Here is a 16,184-nt window from a genome sequence, read left to right as displayed (position 1 = left end):
TCTCATTCATAATTCTCATACAAACTATCAACACATTCATCCCTCACTCAAAACCTCAAATGGATTTCACCCATATTATGGCGGAAGCGGAGCGCGAAGAACAAGAATACTACGAACAACATCATGCCGCTTACGAAGCATATGTCGCGGCGAATACCCCCGCTCCTCCTCCTCAACGAACTAGATCAAATCGCCGCTACATCCATCGTGACCGGGAGGGAGCCCACCAAAGGCTCGTTGCCGACTACTTTGCCGACCAGCCACGGTTTCCGGCAGATTACTTCAGGCGCCGTTTTCGCATGTCAAAGCGCTTGTTCATGCGAATTGTCAACACATTGTCCGCACGTGTTGAATTCTTCCAAACATGTCCAGATGCAGCCGGCCGGCAAAGTATCACGTCGTTGCAGAAATGTACGTGTGCCATCCGACAACTCGCTACTGGGCAAATGGCCGACATCTTCGACGAGTATTTGCATATCGGTGAGTCCACTGGAATCCTTTGTCTAAAGAATTTTTGTGAGGGCGTTCGTTCAGCTTTCGGGGATGAATTCCTTCGGGCACCCAACACCGATGATTGCCAACGGTTGCTTCGTCTTCACGAATCAGTCCATGGCTTTCCCGGAATGCTTGGCAGCATTGACTGCGTGCATTGGAGATGGAAGAATTGCCCGAATGCTTGGAGGGGGCAACACTTAAGCGGTCACAAAGGCGGCGGCCCAACACTTATCCTTGAGGCGGTCGCCGACTACCGCCTATGGATTTGGCATGCATATTTCGGCGTTGCCGGAGCCAACAACGACTTGAACGTGCTATATTCTTCACCACTCTTCAATGATGTGATGAATGGTGTAGCACCGGCGATCGACTTCACCATCAACGGAAATACATACAACATGGGTTACTATCTCGCCGATGATATCTACCCAAGGTGGTCGACGTTCGAGAAGACGCTCCACAACCCGCACGACCCGAGATGGGTTCTTTTTGCGCAGCGTCAAGAGTCCGCGCGGAAAGACATCGAAAGAGCCTTCGGGGTTCTTCAAGCCCGATTCAACATTGTGAAGGCACCGGCTCGGCTGTGGTACGTGAATAATATCGCCGACATCATGTTCACGTGTATTATCTTACACAACATGACTATAGCCGATGAAGGGCCGAGGGCGGCTAGCTTCTACGACGAGGATGAAGCCGGAAGCTCAACAGCGAGGTCTCCCCCACGCCGAGGTGAGCATACGACGGTTGGCCAGAGGATCGAGACAAGACACACAATGCGCGATACCCAAACCCACATTCAGTTACAAGAAGACCTAATCAACCACATGTGGATAAAATTCGGCAACGAGTAGTGTTTTTTTAATTTTTAGTATTTTAATTATGTAATTTTTAATTTTTAGGCTTTTAATTATGTCGTTTTTATTTTATTTGTCATTTGTAATTTTATTTAGGTTTTTTAATGAATTTTATTATTATGGAAATGTTATTGTTTAATTGAATTTTAAATTAATTGTGCTCGTCCTTGCGGAAGAGCACATCTGTGGGTGTTGTGCTCTTGCCAGAGAGCAGGCAGAAAAAGTGGGGCCGGGCCCACAACCGTACCGCTGGCAAGAGCGCGGTTGTGGATGCTCTAATGTTCCATCTCTTTCAACTTCTATTTTCATTGCTTCATTTGGGCACTTTCTCAAACACTCCACCGAGAAAAATTACACCCACCAACCTTTTTTTTCTTCTCGCACACAGAGTACAACATTTCATTGGATTGTCGTTTTGAATCAGCTACTACTATTTTGAACAAGGCCTTTGACGACATCAACAATTTTCATATTTGAATCTTGACACCTATACTCATTTCCTCGGTTTGAAGAATTCGTAGATCATAAACATATGTGACTGAAACAAGAAAGAGGAAGGAAAAAACAAGAAGACTATTAGAATTTAGAACCAATGGTAGGAAGAAAATGAAATCTACACACTAATTTCACAAGTTAAAAAGAAGAAGAAAGTGGAAAGAAGAATCAATAATCCATCTTCGAAAGGCCCAACAATGCTACTGTTAAATTAAAATTGGCCCACTAAATTCTAAATAAAAATACAAGATCTAAAACTAAATAAATACAGTAAATAATTGCATCCCTCACGTTTCCCTCTCTCTAAACTTCTCAATTTTCCGGCTAAACCCACCAATCCACCACCACCACCACTACCGCCGCCTCAGCCCATTTTCTTCATTATTCTCGGTCGACAGACTAGCACTTCAGCTCCCCGCCACTGCCGTCGTGGACTCGTGCTCGTTGCGCCTTCTTCTCAGCCTCGGTTCAACAACATCAAGAAGCCCTAATTCTATTTGTTCATCAGGTTAACTTCTTCCTCACCGATGCTTCTTCTTCTTATTATTCTAAGTGCAATCTCTCTTGGATTTTGTAATGAGATATGCCTAAGTTTGCTCAATTTTTCTAAACTGGAATTATGGATCTAAAATATGGAATGATTAAATTTATGAAATTGTGAATTTTGACCAAAAACATGGCTGCACTTGGCTTTGCATATATGTATATTATGGATTGAGGACTTTTAAGATATAGCTATTCACTCAATTTCTCAGAGGTTCATCGTATTCAAGCTATTCCCACCAATTTCCATGGAAGAACCGAAAAGCAAGTCTAGAAGGGATGGCTCTGAAACAGACGAAGTGAAAGCAAGTCACCATAGAGAGGATCGTAAGCGTGAAAAAGAGAGGAATGGGGAGAGGTACAAGGACAGGGACCGTGACAGTCGCCACGAGAGAGAGAAGAGTGTTGATGACAAGTACAGGGACAAAGAAAATAAACGTGAACAGGAGCGGAATGGGGAAAGGCACAAGAACAGGGGCAGGAACAGAGATCGTGATAGTCGCCACGAGAGAGAGAAGAGTGTTGATGACAAGTACAGGGACAAAGAAAAACACAAGTCTAAGCGCCATGACAAGGAACAAGAACAGGAGAGAGGAAGGAACCATGATGATGAGAGGCCCAGGGACAAGGCTAAAGGCAGAGAGAGGGAGAAAGAGAAGGAGAGGGAGAGAAGGGAAAAGACCAGGGACAGAGAGAGAGAAAGGAAAGAGAGGGAGAGGAAACATGAAAAGGAAAAACGCCGAGACAGGGATAGGTCACATAGTAGTGATGATGATGTTAAGGACCATGAGAGGAAAAGGCACAAGAAAGAGGAGGATCATCAAACTAGGGATTTAGAACAAAATAGTAAGGCCAACCGGCATAGGGATGACAACGAAGACAATAGTTCACGGAAGAAGGGAAATGTAGATTCAGAAGATAAGAAGGAAAAGAGTTGGGAACAAGATTTAGCTGAAGAGCAACAGAGATTGGACGATGAGATGGAAAAAAGGAGAAGAAGAGTTCAGGAGTGGCAAGAGCTGAGAAGGAAGAAGGAGGAATCGGAGATAGAAAAACATGGGGTGCCTGTTGCTCATGAACCTGAATCGGGAAAGACTTGGACACTGGAAGGGGAATCTGATGATGAAGAAGCTGGTCCGCAGGAAAGAGAAACGATGGATGTAGATGAGGACGAGGATGCAACTATGAAGCCTGTTGCGGAGGACATGTCTGTAGACTCTGCAAATGAGGCAGCTCCTTCCATGCAAAGTGTTGGAGACAATGCTGTTGATGATGAAGAAATTGACCCCTTAGATGCGTTTATGAATTCTATGGTTTTGCCTGAAGTTGAGAAACTAAACAATACTGTGCCGTCTGCTTCAAATGACTCTGGTCCTGAATTAGTTGAAAAAAATGGTAAAGTGAACTCCGAGAACACTAAAAAGGGGAAGAACAGATATATGGGCAGAATTATTCCTGGAGATAACTCTGATTCAGACTACGGAGAAGTTGAAAATGAGGAAGATCCTTCAGAGGAGGAAGATGATGAAGAATTCATGAAACGGGTGAAGAAAACCAAAGTGGAGAAGCTTTCAATAGTTGACCATTCGAAGATTGATTATCCCCCCTTCCGTAAGAATTTCTACATTGAAGTGAAAGAAATTTCAAAGATGACTTCTGAAGAAGTGGCTGCACATAGGAAACAACTCGAATTGAAGATACATGGAAAGGACGTGCCTAAACCAGTCAAAGCCTGGCACCATACAGGATTGGCTACTAAAATTTTGGATACTATTAAGAAGCTCAATTATGAGAAGCCAATGCCGATTCAAGCGCAAGCCTTGCCCGTAATTATGAGTGGTCGGGACTGCATAGGTATTGCAAAAACTGGATCTGGGAAAACCTTGGCCTTTGTCCTGCCCATGCTGCGGCACATTAAGGATCAGCCTCCTCTGATGTCAGGTGATGGGCCTATCGGGCTTATTATGGCTCCGACAAGGGAGCTTGTCCAGCAAATCCATAGTGATATAAAGAAATTCACAAAGGCTTTCGGCCTCAGCTGTGTGCCTGTATATGGAGGTTCTGGGGTTGCTCAGCAGATTAGTGAACTGAAGCGAGGGGCTGAGATTGTTGTTTGCACCCCGGGTAGAATGATTGATATATTATGTACTAGTGGTGGTAAAATTACTAATCTGCGTCGTGTCACTTACTTGGTCATGGACGAGGCTGATCGGATGTTTGATATGGGTTTTGAGCCTCAAATAACAAGAATAGTCCAAAATACAAGACCTGATCGGCAAACTGTGCTATTTTCTGCTACTTTCCCTCGCCAAGTTGAGATTTTGGCTCGTAAAGTATTGAATAAACCTGTTGAACTTCAGGTAGGTGGTAGGAGTGTTGTGAACAAGGACATTACCCAACTAGTTGAGGTTAGGCCTGAGAGTGATAGGTTCCTTAGACTCTTGGAACTACTTGGAGAATGGTATGAGAAGGGGAAGATACTAATTTTTGTCCATACTCAAGAGAAGTGCGATGCACTGTTTAAGGATTTACTTAAATCTGGATATCCGTGTGTGTCACTTCATGGGGGAAAGGATCAAACAGATCGTGAATCCACATTAGCTGATTTTAAGAGTAATGTTTGCAATATATTGATTGCCACAAGTATTGCTGCTAGAGGTTTAGATGTCAAAGATCTAGAACTAGTCGTTAATTTTGATGTCCCTAACCATTACGAAGACTATGTCCATCGTGTTGGTAGAACTGGCCGAGCTGGTAAAAAGGGGTGTGCTATCACATTTATCTCAGAGGAAGATGCGAGATACGGACCTGATCTAGTGAAAGCCTTAGAATTATCCGAACAGAGTGTCCCCGAAGACCTCAAGGCCTTAGCTGATGGCTTCATGGCCAAGGTGAATCAAGGGCTTGAACAAGCCCATGGGACTGGCTACGGTGGTACTGGTTTCAAATTTAACGAAGAGGAGGATGAAGCCAGGCGAGCCGCAAAGAAAGCTCAGGCGAAGGAGTATGGTTTTGAGGAGGATAAATCAGATTCGGACGATGAAGATGAAGGGATTAGAAAAGCAGGTGGCGACATATCTCACCAAGCTGCACTTGCTCAAGCTTTGGCTTCTGCTACCAAAGCAAGTGCTGCTGCTTCAGTAACGGCGCCCATGACGTCTGGGCAGCTCATTCAAAATGGTGGCGTTGCGGCATCTGCTGTAATACCCGGAGGTGGGCTTCCGACGGGTGGAAATGATGCAGCAGCCAAAGCAGCAGCTCTGGCAGCGCTTATGAATCTGCAGCATAACTTGGCAAAGATTCAGGCAGACGCGATGCCTGAACACTATGAAGCAGAGCTGGAGATAAATGACTTCCCTCAGAACGCCCGTTGGAAGGTGACACACAAGGAAACCCTGGGTCCGATATCGGAATGGACAGGAGCAGCCATCACGACTCGAGGCCAGTACTACCCGCTGGGGAAGATTGCAGGGCCGGGAGAGAGGAAACTGTACTTGTTTATTGAGGGCCCGACGGAGCAATCTGTCAAAAGGGCAAAGGCAGATCTCAAGAGGGTCTTGGAGGAGATCACTAACCAAGCTTCATCCCTTCCAGGCTCAGCGCAACCTGGCCGATACTCTGTTGTCTAGGCTCTACCCTTGAGAGATTTGCCTTCATTTTCCTACTCACTGTTTACTGAAATCTTGATTATAGCATATGCTCAAAATATTTATATTTTGCATCCCAATATTAAAAATCTGGATTAGATGGAAAATATTCCGTAAGATTTTGTTACGTTATTGGTTTACACTGCTATGTGTTGTATGGTTACATACCCCTTTTGGCTGTTGATTTATGGTTTTCATGCTATACGCGAATTTAAAGGCCTCTCCATGTATAATCCATTTTCCCATTTATACATAATTTTGAAATGTATTTTAATGTTACAAAAAGAACAAAAAATTCTAAATAAAAGGATTCAATTTTGTTTTTCTTAATAGATGATAGAAGAAAAGAGTTAAAAAAAACAAGGAGCTACAATTTATCGACACTAATTAATAGTCTAATTAAAACATATCATCTCTATTAATATACTAATATCTGTAAATAATGGTAATTGATTGCACCCGCATCATCTAGAGCTACTCTCGCATGCACTCTGTCATTTAATAAACGACACAATTTACCGGCAACTATTCATCTTAATTATTAAGTACCCCTACTAAATTACTACTACTATATAATTAAAATTTAATCATCATCGTTAGTATTAATCTCTTTAATTAATGGCATGCACATCATACGAGTGAGCGCCTAAGGAAGTCTTCGTAAAACCTACAAAGTGTATTATTAATAGTAAAAACTACAGTGTGTGAGTTAACCGAGCGGTAGAGAGGTTAATAAAGGCCTCAGGTTCGAATCCCAGGACGCGGCCTTTAAATTTAAATTCATTTACTAATTAAAAAAAGTAAAATCTACATATTTTCAATTAACTTCAGTGCATTTGATATTGGAAAAGAGGCGCACAAAAAACTAAATCAATTGTAATTAACAACTAATTTTGAACAATTAAATTTAGGTGGAGATAGAGTAATGTTAATTGAAAATTTATAAATTCTAATGAATTAATCCAATTATTTTAGTTCTTTAATTACGGATAATGGATGATCTATGGAGTTAAGTTAAGTGTTAGTTTTGAGAAATAGAAAATAAAAAAATTATTTTACGACGACATGAGAAGAATGCCACAACATAGGTGCGGGGTGCCTATAAATACCAGTTGCTTGGCGCCAAATTCATTTGCATCGTCGTTTTTCATCTCTGCTCCTGCAAAAAATCCTCTCGGCGAGGACGCTCTTCGGTTTGGATTCTTAGGGTTTTCGTTCGCAGCAGAGGTAAAAAAACCTGATTCTCTATAGGTTCGATTTTTTTTACCATTTCAAACGAAGTTTCTCTATCGTATTTCCTCACGTTTCTGTTACTTGATTCAATAAATTACTGCTCAAAGTGATTGTTTCCGTTATATATTCCGACTGAAATGTTAGAATTTTGGAATGTGAAGGTTTGAGATCGCTTTGGCGTTGTGCTGCGGATTTCGTTGGTAACTTCGCAATGAGTAGACTTCTAGGCTTGTCAGGCATTAGAAGCCTGGATCAGTTCAAATCTTTGTCTGGATCTAGTTCCAGAGCTGCGAACAAGAAGATTATGCCAAATGCTTCACTTGAAACTCCAGAGTCGGTTTCTTCGGGCAGTTTTGCCAATCTGAAGCTCACAGCAGGTTGCACAGGCCTTTCGTTGCATTTCTTCATTGCTCGGCAGATTTTACCGATTTTATGAGGATTTTGACAAATTGTCTGATTTCTCGTCTTTCTCCAGAAAAATTGGTCAGAGAGCAAGCTTCTGCGAGAACTGACCTTGAATTGGCGGTAATATGAGAAGAAACGTATATAAGTCTGTTGTTAACTTCTCTACGTACTAAAAATTCCTACTATTTTTCAATTTTATTTTATTTTAGTAATGTGCGTATATCAATATTGAATGTTCATGCATATACTTGATGTGCATATATCAGTATTAGATATGGTCATGCATATACTTAATACGGATTTTTTCTAGATTTAATCATCCTATAATATTCTCGTATGCAGAGAGTCTCTTCTATAGTATTCAAACCAAAAACTGAGATCCAAGTTAATGGACTGCAGGAATTTTTGAAGTAACTTTTGATATCCTAAAATGCAGAATTCTAAGCTCAAGAAACTGACGGAGCAAATATATGTACTGGAAGAGAAATTGCAAATTGCGTACAATGAAAATGCGAAGCTTAAAGTGATGCAGAAAGAAGATGAGAAGCTATGGAAAGGACTTGAATCAAAGTTCTCATCAACAAAGACACTGTGTGATCAGCTCGTCGAAACCTTGCAGCAGCTGAATGGTCAGGTTCAGCAAGGTATGTGTTCTTCATAATATCTCATCTTCAGGATATATATACGTTCTGCTGTTCTATTGACAGTAGAATTCCACAGCTGAGAAAGATAAGGCATACTTTGAAGATAAACTGTCAGCGACTTCAGTTACTCTCAGTGATTTGCATGAGAATATGAAGTCTATGTCCTCAAAGTTGGACTCTTCTGAACAGACAATGAGAAATCGTGAGTGACATAATATGTGCTGTTTCAGACTAGAGCTATGTTTATTTAGTTAGTAATTCAGTTATTGCCTTTGTTGTGTCTTTTGTAATAGATTATTTGATTTCTTATTATGTTATATATCAAGGTGAGAAGGAACTACTGGAACTTGGCTTTGAAAAGGGAAACCTAGAGACAGCCTTAGGAAATGTACAGAACAGAGTTGCTTGTCTGATAGAAGAGAAAGGTAATGCTAATTTGTCTGAACCTTTAACAATCATTTGATAGTATATCTTGCAAAACTCGATTGCTTGTTACTATTGTATTCAAGGAGACTATGCTACAATATACTGCTTCAAATGCTTGAACTGTCAGGAGGATAAGTATTAATAAATTCTTCGTGAAGGTGGTATAGCTTTAATTTTTTATGTGGCCACTTTACATTATCCATCAAATAATAATTACTTTCAGTAACATTATTTCCTGTTATTCTGTTGGACACTTTCGGTCTTGCAAATTTATCAGATTGAAAATCCTCATAAAACTCTAGTTGCATCTCAACAGTTTAAAAGAAGGTTATGCTTGGTTGATACGCCTTACCTTTGGAGATCAACTTGTTGACATGATTGAACCTTTAATTTTTGGTTTTGAGCTAGATAATCTGGTTCAAACTCCAAACACATGAGTGAGTTTAATCATTGCTGTTTTAGTATTTTGCACAATCCTAAGTGAATTATGCAAAGTGGCTTAAAATTTCAAATCCAGAAAGTTAAACTATCACCTGAACTAAAAACATTACTGCACTGTTTTCCATGTTACAAGGATACATGCAAATGAAAGATTGTTATCAGCGCATGTTTTCGAAGATTCTGATGCATTCTGCATATTTTCTCATATCTGAACCTTTTACGCTTTCCTTTTTGCATTTATGTACATGAACTGGCTTTTCCTTGTTCTTTTTCTTATAGGTTGTTCAAATAAATCTTTTCATATTCCAATTGGTAGAGTTTTCACTTACTTTTTTTCTGTGTGATACAGACAGTGTGCTGAAAAAGTTAGAGAAAGATGGAGCAGCACACAGAACTGCTTTAGAAAATCTGACTACCAACATGGAAAAATTGCAACTTGAACTGAGAGTAAAAGAAGATGACGTGCTTGAACTGAGTTTCTCCAAAGAAAAATTGGAGAGAGAAAACAAGGACCTGTTATCTAGCAGAGATGATTTTTCTGACAGATTGCAACTTGCACTCCTGGAGGTCAAGAATCTAGAAGAATTTTTGACTATGCTAGTTGAGGAGTTCGAAGAACTGGAGAGGAAAAGCCTGGAATTTTCAGAAAAATCCATTCAGTTAAATGCTTTATTTGATTCATGCTTGAATTTGGCTCAGCACGAGAAAGACCTTGTCTCTAAGTGTGCTCAAAGAAAGTTTGATCAGATAAATGACCAGTGTGCTAGTGCTGTATCTGAGAAAAATGCTTTACAATTAGATAATCATGAACTGAAAAATAAAATTCTTGAGCTTCAGAAAGAGCAGGAATTTTCAATGGTACAGCACGCTGAAGAATGCCGCGTAGCAGAAGAGAAAATTCGGAAATTGGAGTCTGAAGCAGAAACTCTTGTTTCTAAGCAGAGTGAGATGCATGCTTCGATACTTAAATTGGAGGATAACCTTAGGGTTTCTTCAGAGAACTCTAGAATATCAGAAGAAAAAGTGGTATAAGCTCATCAACTGAATTTTGGTCTTTTGTGTAACTGAAAGCGGCATAGGTTGAATTTTTTTTCTTGTCATGCAGCAAGATTTATCAATGAAACTTTCCGAGTTAGAACTAAGCAGCAAAGGTCTTATAGATGGACTAAACACAGAAATCCTGAAGAAGCAAGAAGAAAGTGATGTTTTGCAGAAGGAGGTTGAGAAGCGAGAAGAAAATACACATTTACTCGAGGAAAGAGTGAAAGAGCTTGAGAACACGGTAGAGGAAAAGGAGCAGCTTCTTGTGGAACTCAAGACAAGAGAGGAACAGATTGGTAACCAGAAAACAGAGGTATTCTTTAATTAGTTTATCTGATAAAAAATTTGTACAGCTGTCTCTTCGATGGTCCGTAACTACTAGTCTTCTGTTTTAAGGTTATGGCTTCCCTGGCTGACACAGAAAGTAAGCTTCAGGAGGCCAAAAAGGAATATAATCATATGTTAGAAAGCAAACATTTAGAACTATCAAAGCATTTGAAAGAAATCTCTCAAAGAAATGATCAGGTCATCGCTCTTTTCCTTCACTATTTAACTTCTAAAGGTTATGCATATCCTTGTTGGTTTATAGATACATGAAAATGACTATATGTTGGAATCTGATCAGGCTATTAATGATATACGGATGAAGTATGAGGTGGAGAAGCAGGAGACTGTTAATCTTGAGAAAGAAAAGGTTCACTTGGTTACTTTTCAGTTATGCGGTATAGCATCTGTGATTCAGTTTTTTATAAAAAAAATTATTCTATCAATTTTCAGGCAGATAAAATAATCCAAGATGTGGAAAAAAGATGTGAGCAAAAAGTCGAGGAAATCAAAGAAGAATCTCGGCAACGTTTGCTGCAGGTGCAGGAAGAACATGCTGCAGCAGTAAGCACTCAGTTCTATTTAATTAAAGGTTTTCAAGTTTGTGAACCAATGATTCTACTACCATTAGTCCTCTATTTCACCACATTCTGTAACATGCCGAAAATTACCTCTATGGTTATACATTTACAAAGTTAAATTCATTATACCCACCATTTCTCTATATTGCTCTTCTTTAAGGCTGTGTTGATTAATCGCTGTAGGTCTGTAAAGAATATTTAAATATATAATTCTCTTCCTTGTTAACTCTTTCACTAACCTCTAGTAATTTTAAGCACCCTTTTTTTCTATACTAGACTTTAAGCAAATAGCATGCTTGATCATGGGTGCTTTGTAAATTAAGAGCAATCTGTGACATAAGAATTTTTATTCAGTTTATGGCAATACCTGCATTATGAACATTTAATTCCGTGCTTTCATACACCATATTTTGGTTTTGTTTCTGCTAAGATGCACAGAGCACAAATACGTCTCTTGTGCTGAGACAACTGTTGAATTTTCGCTACAGGTCAGCAACATTCACAAGGAACATGCTAAACGAGAAACGATCCTCACATCTAAGCATACTGAAGAACTAAGGCGCACTGAACTTCATGCCGAAGCTGAATTAAGAGAGGTATATCATCCATTAAATAGGTTGCTTTATATTGCTACTTTGAGCAGGTGGTATCATGTATCTTAATAACTATTCCTAGCAGAAAACTAAAATGCTTAGGTCCGAGCATGAGGCTCAGTTAAGAGCTTTGAGATGTGAGCATGAAGATGAGTGCAAAAGACTGGAGGAGGAGTTGGATATTCAAAAGGAGAAGGTGAATTCTTTGATTCCATCTGTTCTTTTACTACAACACTAATGATGTCCTCTATAAATTTAGGAAGAGAGGCAGAGAACTCTATTGCAGTTGCAGTGGAAAGTAATGGGTGACAATCCACAAGAGGACCAAGAAGTGACTTCTAAAAAGGTCTGCCTAATAACATTACTCCCCTCCACCCCTACAGTAATAGAAAGAGCTCCCTTTTACATAGCATGAATGCTTAATGGTAGAAATCATGACAACCTTATGATTTAGTAATTCCATTGAACATCGGGCTTAGGTCAGGCAGGAGCAAATTTCCCACAAATATACTATGTGGTATCTTTTCTATATGGTCAATTGGTTGACCATGTCTGCTAATTTTGAGAATAACAGATCGTGATTACCACAACAAGTAACATGTCAGATCCAGGGCATCCCAATTGGATTGTCTTGGATGACAGTTTCTCATTCCGAATCTGTAAAATCAGAATTTTGATCAATCAATGCAAGTTTGAAGTTGAAAATTGTGTATAGTATAAGATACAGAAAAGTTATTTTGTATAATGACATTATCTGAGTTTACTTTTATTTCTTTCTTCTCTGTCCTGTTTTTGGTATATAATGGTTCTTATTAGTTCATATTTGTTGCATAAAGTTTCCAGTATCTGAATGATATAAATAACTGATACTGTATCTAACTATCACTTAATAGTTATTGTCAGAATATCTTGTGTAAGTTGCTACGAAATTCTACCTGCGATTGTTTCTGCCCCTTTGTTATGAGCTTATACTTGCCTATAAACGAGATTATTTGATGAAGTGAATATTATGCAGAACTACTCCATAACTTCTAAGACGAGAAACAAAGAGAGCAACAAAAGAATTCAGCAGTCTCTTGACAGAGCAGAAATTGATGAAAAGGTGTCTCCTAATACAAATTAACATTTGATTTGTCTTGTTTCACTGATATGAAAGTACTTTTGGAGTATTCACGTTCATTTGAAATTTATTTTTTGTTTCACTTCACCTCACAGGCAACCCAAACTCCCGTTTCAAACATGTTGAAAAAGGCCGAGAATGTGAATAATCTGCCTAAACATAGTAGGAAGGTGAGGATTTTACTACAAGTTACTTTTAGATTTGATGATAAATGGGTGAATTATTCACATTTGCTCTTATCTTTTTCTGTACACATGAGTTTTTCAATCACTATATCTTCAGGAATAACAAGATCAAAGAAAACACTTACTTTTGTGGGAACTTATGATGCTAACATATCTGTAATGCTTGCACCTCGCAATTAGCAGGTGACTCACCATGAATATGAAATCGAAACATCAAATGGTAGAACAATTACAAAGCGAAGAAAGACCAAAAGTACAGTCATGTTTGGGGTCAGTAGTTATTCAATCATTCACTACTAATCAGTTCTGATGTTGCTTTAGACAAGAAGACAGGTTATGACTGAAGTCTTCACTTTGCTGTACAGCAGGATCCAAGGAAGCAAAGGAAGAAAGACACACCAACGGCAAAGACTCCCAAAAATGTTATCCAGGCAAGTGTCCACTAACCAGTTGTTTGGAAACCTGTTTGCATTTTTCCTTCGCATTTTATATCCTTTTAAATTCTGTTAGTTATTGTTCACCAGTTATGGATAGCAAAAAATGTGGTGTGGGAAACAGATACGAATTAATACCTGTTGATCCACCTGATATGTATCTACTATGTACATCTATGATCAAGCAATATAAAAACCATATGTCTGCATTTTAACATATGCTCAAGAAGTCTTCCCTACAACTAAAAAAAGTCATTTCTGGAATTATGTTGGCCTGTTGTTAATACTAGTTTTTAATGTGATCTAGAGAGGCAAAGAAGGACTCCCTCCAAAACCTTCCAACATAGGCGATTTGTTCACTGAAGGATCTTTGAATCCTTATGTAGACGACCCCTACGCATTTGATTAAAGGTATTCCAATTTCTCCGTTCAATTTTCTTGATATACATGTTTAAGTAACTATTGCTCGACTCTATGCACTTGGCGTTTATCACCTTTCTTGCACTGTAACTATTCTTGAAAATCTTAAATGATAAAAAAATTCCTGTTCGCCTTCTCGAATGCAGTTTCTCTACTCACAGCAGGATCTGGAAGTAATTTCTACTGCAAACGAACATGAATATCAGCTGCACTGCACGCAGTCATGTATGAAACTAAACTCAAACACGCTCACTATCCCAAACATTAATCATGTACATGAAATTTTACTGTATGATTCTGTCTCATTAAGTGCCATAAATTGTTCTTGACCTCATCCGGGCCAGCATTTCAGTCGTCTGTTTGTTGCACGCGTGGCGCGTTTATATAACTGTAGTTGCACGGCTAACATAAAACCTTTTATGTTGAAATCAATTGTGCATTCTGTTCGTCGCCTCCTCTGTCCTTTGTGCATGCTTTAGTAATATGAACCTTTTGGGTAGATATATATTCATGATTCATGAAAGTAGACCGTGACTACGTTTTAGAGATTATTTCAGCTATTTGTATCAATCAATATCAAGCTTGCATATTCAGAGCCCTTTTCCCTCTCCAAATCCTTTTTAGATCCTAGTTCTTGCTTTAGTAAATATTTGGCAAAATCCAATTTTTAATGGACTTATATGAAACATGTATATGGTAGATTTACACATCATAAACAATGGAAGCCATTAAAAAAGCGTATATAAATGGGAAAAACATAAAGTAAGTATCAAAATACGTGACTATCTTTAAATTGAAGTGACTTTTATCCCTCTAATAATTAAGTTCCGAATCCACTCCCCATATTCTGTTAATTGTTCCGAGTACTTTGTATCTAACAAAGTGGAATCAACATCTAATTAAATTTTGATAATAAAAGTACAAGATTTTATTCCATAACATAATGGGCTTTAATATGATTTTGAGGCATAAGGAATCAAACCAGCTTTTTAATTCAAAGCTCCATTAATTATGAGGTAATTAGTGCTTTTCTTGTTCTTAGCAATGCTCTTAGTTCTAGATATTCTAATTAAGCTTGTGTCCCACTACCTTTTTTAACTATTCAAACAAATTATGACATTATATAATTTTTCGAAAGTTAGAAGACAATCTTAAAATATGAGATATTAATTAGAAGCACAGTAAGTACGACTTTGGAGTACATGTAATTAAATGTTATCGAATTTGACATCGGTCACATGGATTAACTGTGCAGTTTCACTCCTCATTCAGATTAATTAAACCCAAATTAACCTTATGTTTAAAATGAACCTTTTGAGTTCAAAATGATTTTAATTTTCAAATGCTAAGGGAATATTAGCTCATTTATATGTACTCACAAAAGTATCTAAGAGTGGTTTGGTTTAAAAACTAGTGTACATATTTGCAGGTTTATCATGGCTTTTTGAACTCACAAATGTGAGGTACGAAAAGATGGAATATGAATATTATGAGAAACTACCCCAAAAGTTGTATTTCCTAGTTATCCGGATGTCCTACATTAGGCCATAAGACATTGCAATTAATAAGCTCATAATTAAATAAATTTGTCTTTGGCTGTGACAGTTAATTTAAGATATTCTATTGATTAAAGAAATCAGAGATTCCTTCCACAACAGTCTCTATTTAATTATTTACACACGCTCTCTTTGTCAGTTAGTATATGATGTCTCCCTCAGTGTCCCCCTTCCCATCCTTCATATTATTGTAGTTCTCTTTTTCCTTTTACAGAAAATAAAGGTAGATTATTTATTCAGTAAATATACATAAATAATGACATGGACTTATGCATAAACATATGAAGGAACAAAAATTAATCATGGATAAAAGTTACTCCTTCAAATGACCACACCAAGAATTGTAGCAAACCTATTTTAGCAAGTAGTACTAGTTACTAGGAAGTTAACATTCCATAAAAAATAAAAATAAAAATAAAATTAAAATTAAAAATAAACAAACCAAGAGGTGAGCCAAATACACAATAATTTAAGGTGATGAATATATATTTTCTGAAATTCAGAAGTCATATTTCGGCTTAGTTAATTGCATATCCTCTTTTACCAATCACCAATCACACAATGTTGAAGCTTTGTTATTGTATCATCCATGCACGCCACGTGTATTGAATGACATCATAATTTTACACATATCATTTATTAAACCTTAATAAAACCACATGAATAATTGAACTTTGTAGTTTTGGACATTTTATTCCACTTTTCCAAAATTTCCAAAGTAGCACTTGAGCTTAATAATCTTTAACC

General features: G+C 38.2%; 2 protein-coding genes across 5 annotated transcripts; both read left to right on the top strand.

Annotated features, from left to right (window-relative positions):
- Nucleotides 1-2,129: 2,129 nt before the first annotated feature.
- Nucleotides 2,130-6,218, top strand: LOC121811307 (DEAD-box ATP-dependent RNA helicase 42-like). Its single transcript, XM_042212147.1, has 2 exons — nt 2,130-2,352; nt 2,600-6,218. Exon 2 carries the CDS (start codon nt 2,636-2,638, stop codon nt 6,014-6,016), a length of 3,381 nt encoding a protein of 1,126 aa, XP_042068081.1. The 5' UTR covers nt 2,130-2,352; nt 2,600-2,635; the 3' UTR covers nt 6,017-6,218.
- Nucleotides 6,219-7,134: 916 nt separating this feature from the next.
- On the top strand, nt 7,135-14,371 carry LOC121795204 (synaptonemal complex protein 1-like). 4 transcript variants are annotated; one of them, XM_042193673.1, is made up of 20 exons: nt 7,135-7,261; nt 7,429-7,644; nt 7,743-7,792; nt 8,109-8,316; nt 8,393-8,518; nt 8,643-8,741; nt 9,533-10,209; nt 10,289-10,537; nt 10,621-10,749; nt 10,850-10,918; nt 11,002-11,112; nt 11,618-11,725; nt 11,805-11,918; nt 11,982-12,068; nt 12,738-12,824; nt 12,938-13,012; nt 13,211-13,297; nt 13,393-13,458; nt 13,769-13,872; nt 14,028-14,371. In XM_042193673.1, exons 2-19 carry the CDS (start codon nt 7,479-7,481, stop codon nt 13,868-13,870), a joined length of 2,610 nt encoding a protein of 869 aa, XP_042049607.1. In that variant the 5' UTR covers nt 7,135-7,261; nt 7,429-7,478; the 3' UTR covers nt 13,871-13,872; nt 14,028-14,371. The 4 variants fall into 4 exon arrangements, with proteins under 4 accessions (XP_042049607.1, XP_042049625.1, XP_042049616.1 ...); XM_042193691.1 differs by having other exon boundaries at nt 13,396-13,458; nt 14,028-14,370; XM_042193682.1 differs by having other exon boundaries at nt 11,808-11,918; nt 14,028-14,368.
- The last annotated feature ends 1,813 nt before the right edge of the window (nt 14,372-16,184 follow it).

Source organism: Salvia splendens, chromosome 1, assembly GCF_004379255.2.
Source record: "Salvia splendens isolate huo1 chromosome 1, SspV2, whole genome shotgun sequence".
Taxonomy (NCBI): domain Eukaryota; kingdom Viridiplantae; phylum Streptophyta; class Magnoliopsida; order Lamiales; family Lamiaceae; genus Salvia; species Salvia splendens.
The sequence above is the reverse complement of the archived record's forward strand: the minus strand, read 5'-3'. Positions and strand labels throughout refer to the sequence as shown.

Excerpts from the sequence above, each read along its gene's own strand:
- LOC121795204 (XM_042193673.1), top strand. The coding sequence starts at position 7,479 with ATGAGTAGACTTCTAGGCTTGTCAGGCATTAGAAGCCTGGATCAGTTC. Across the intron at positions 10,750-10,849 it reads TCTCTCAAAGAAATGATCAG|GCTATTAATGATATACGGAT; the intron begins GTCATCGCTCTT and ends GAATCTGATCAG. Across the intron at positions 12,069-12,737 it reads AAGAAGTGACTTCTAAAAAG|AACTACTCCATAACTTCTAA; the intron begins GTCTGCCTAATA and ends AATATTATGCAG.
- LOC121811307 (XM_042212147.1), top strand. The coding sequence starts at position 2,636 with ATGGAAGAACCGAAAAGCAAGTCTAGAAGGGATGGCTCTGAAACAGAC.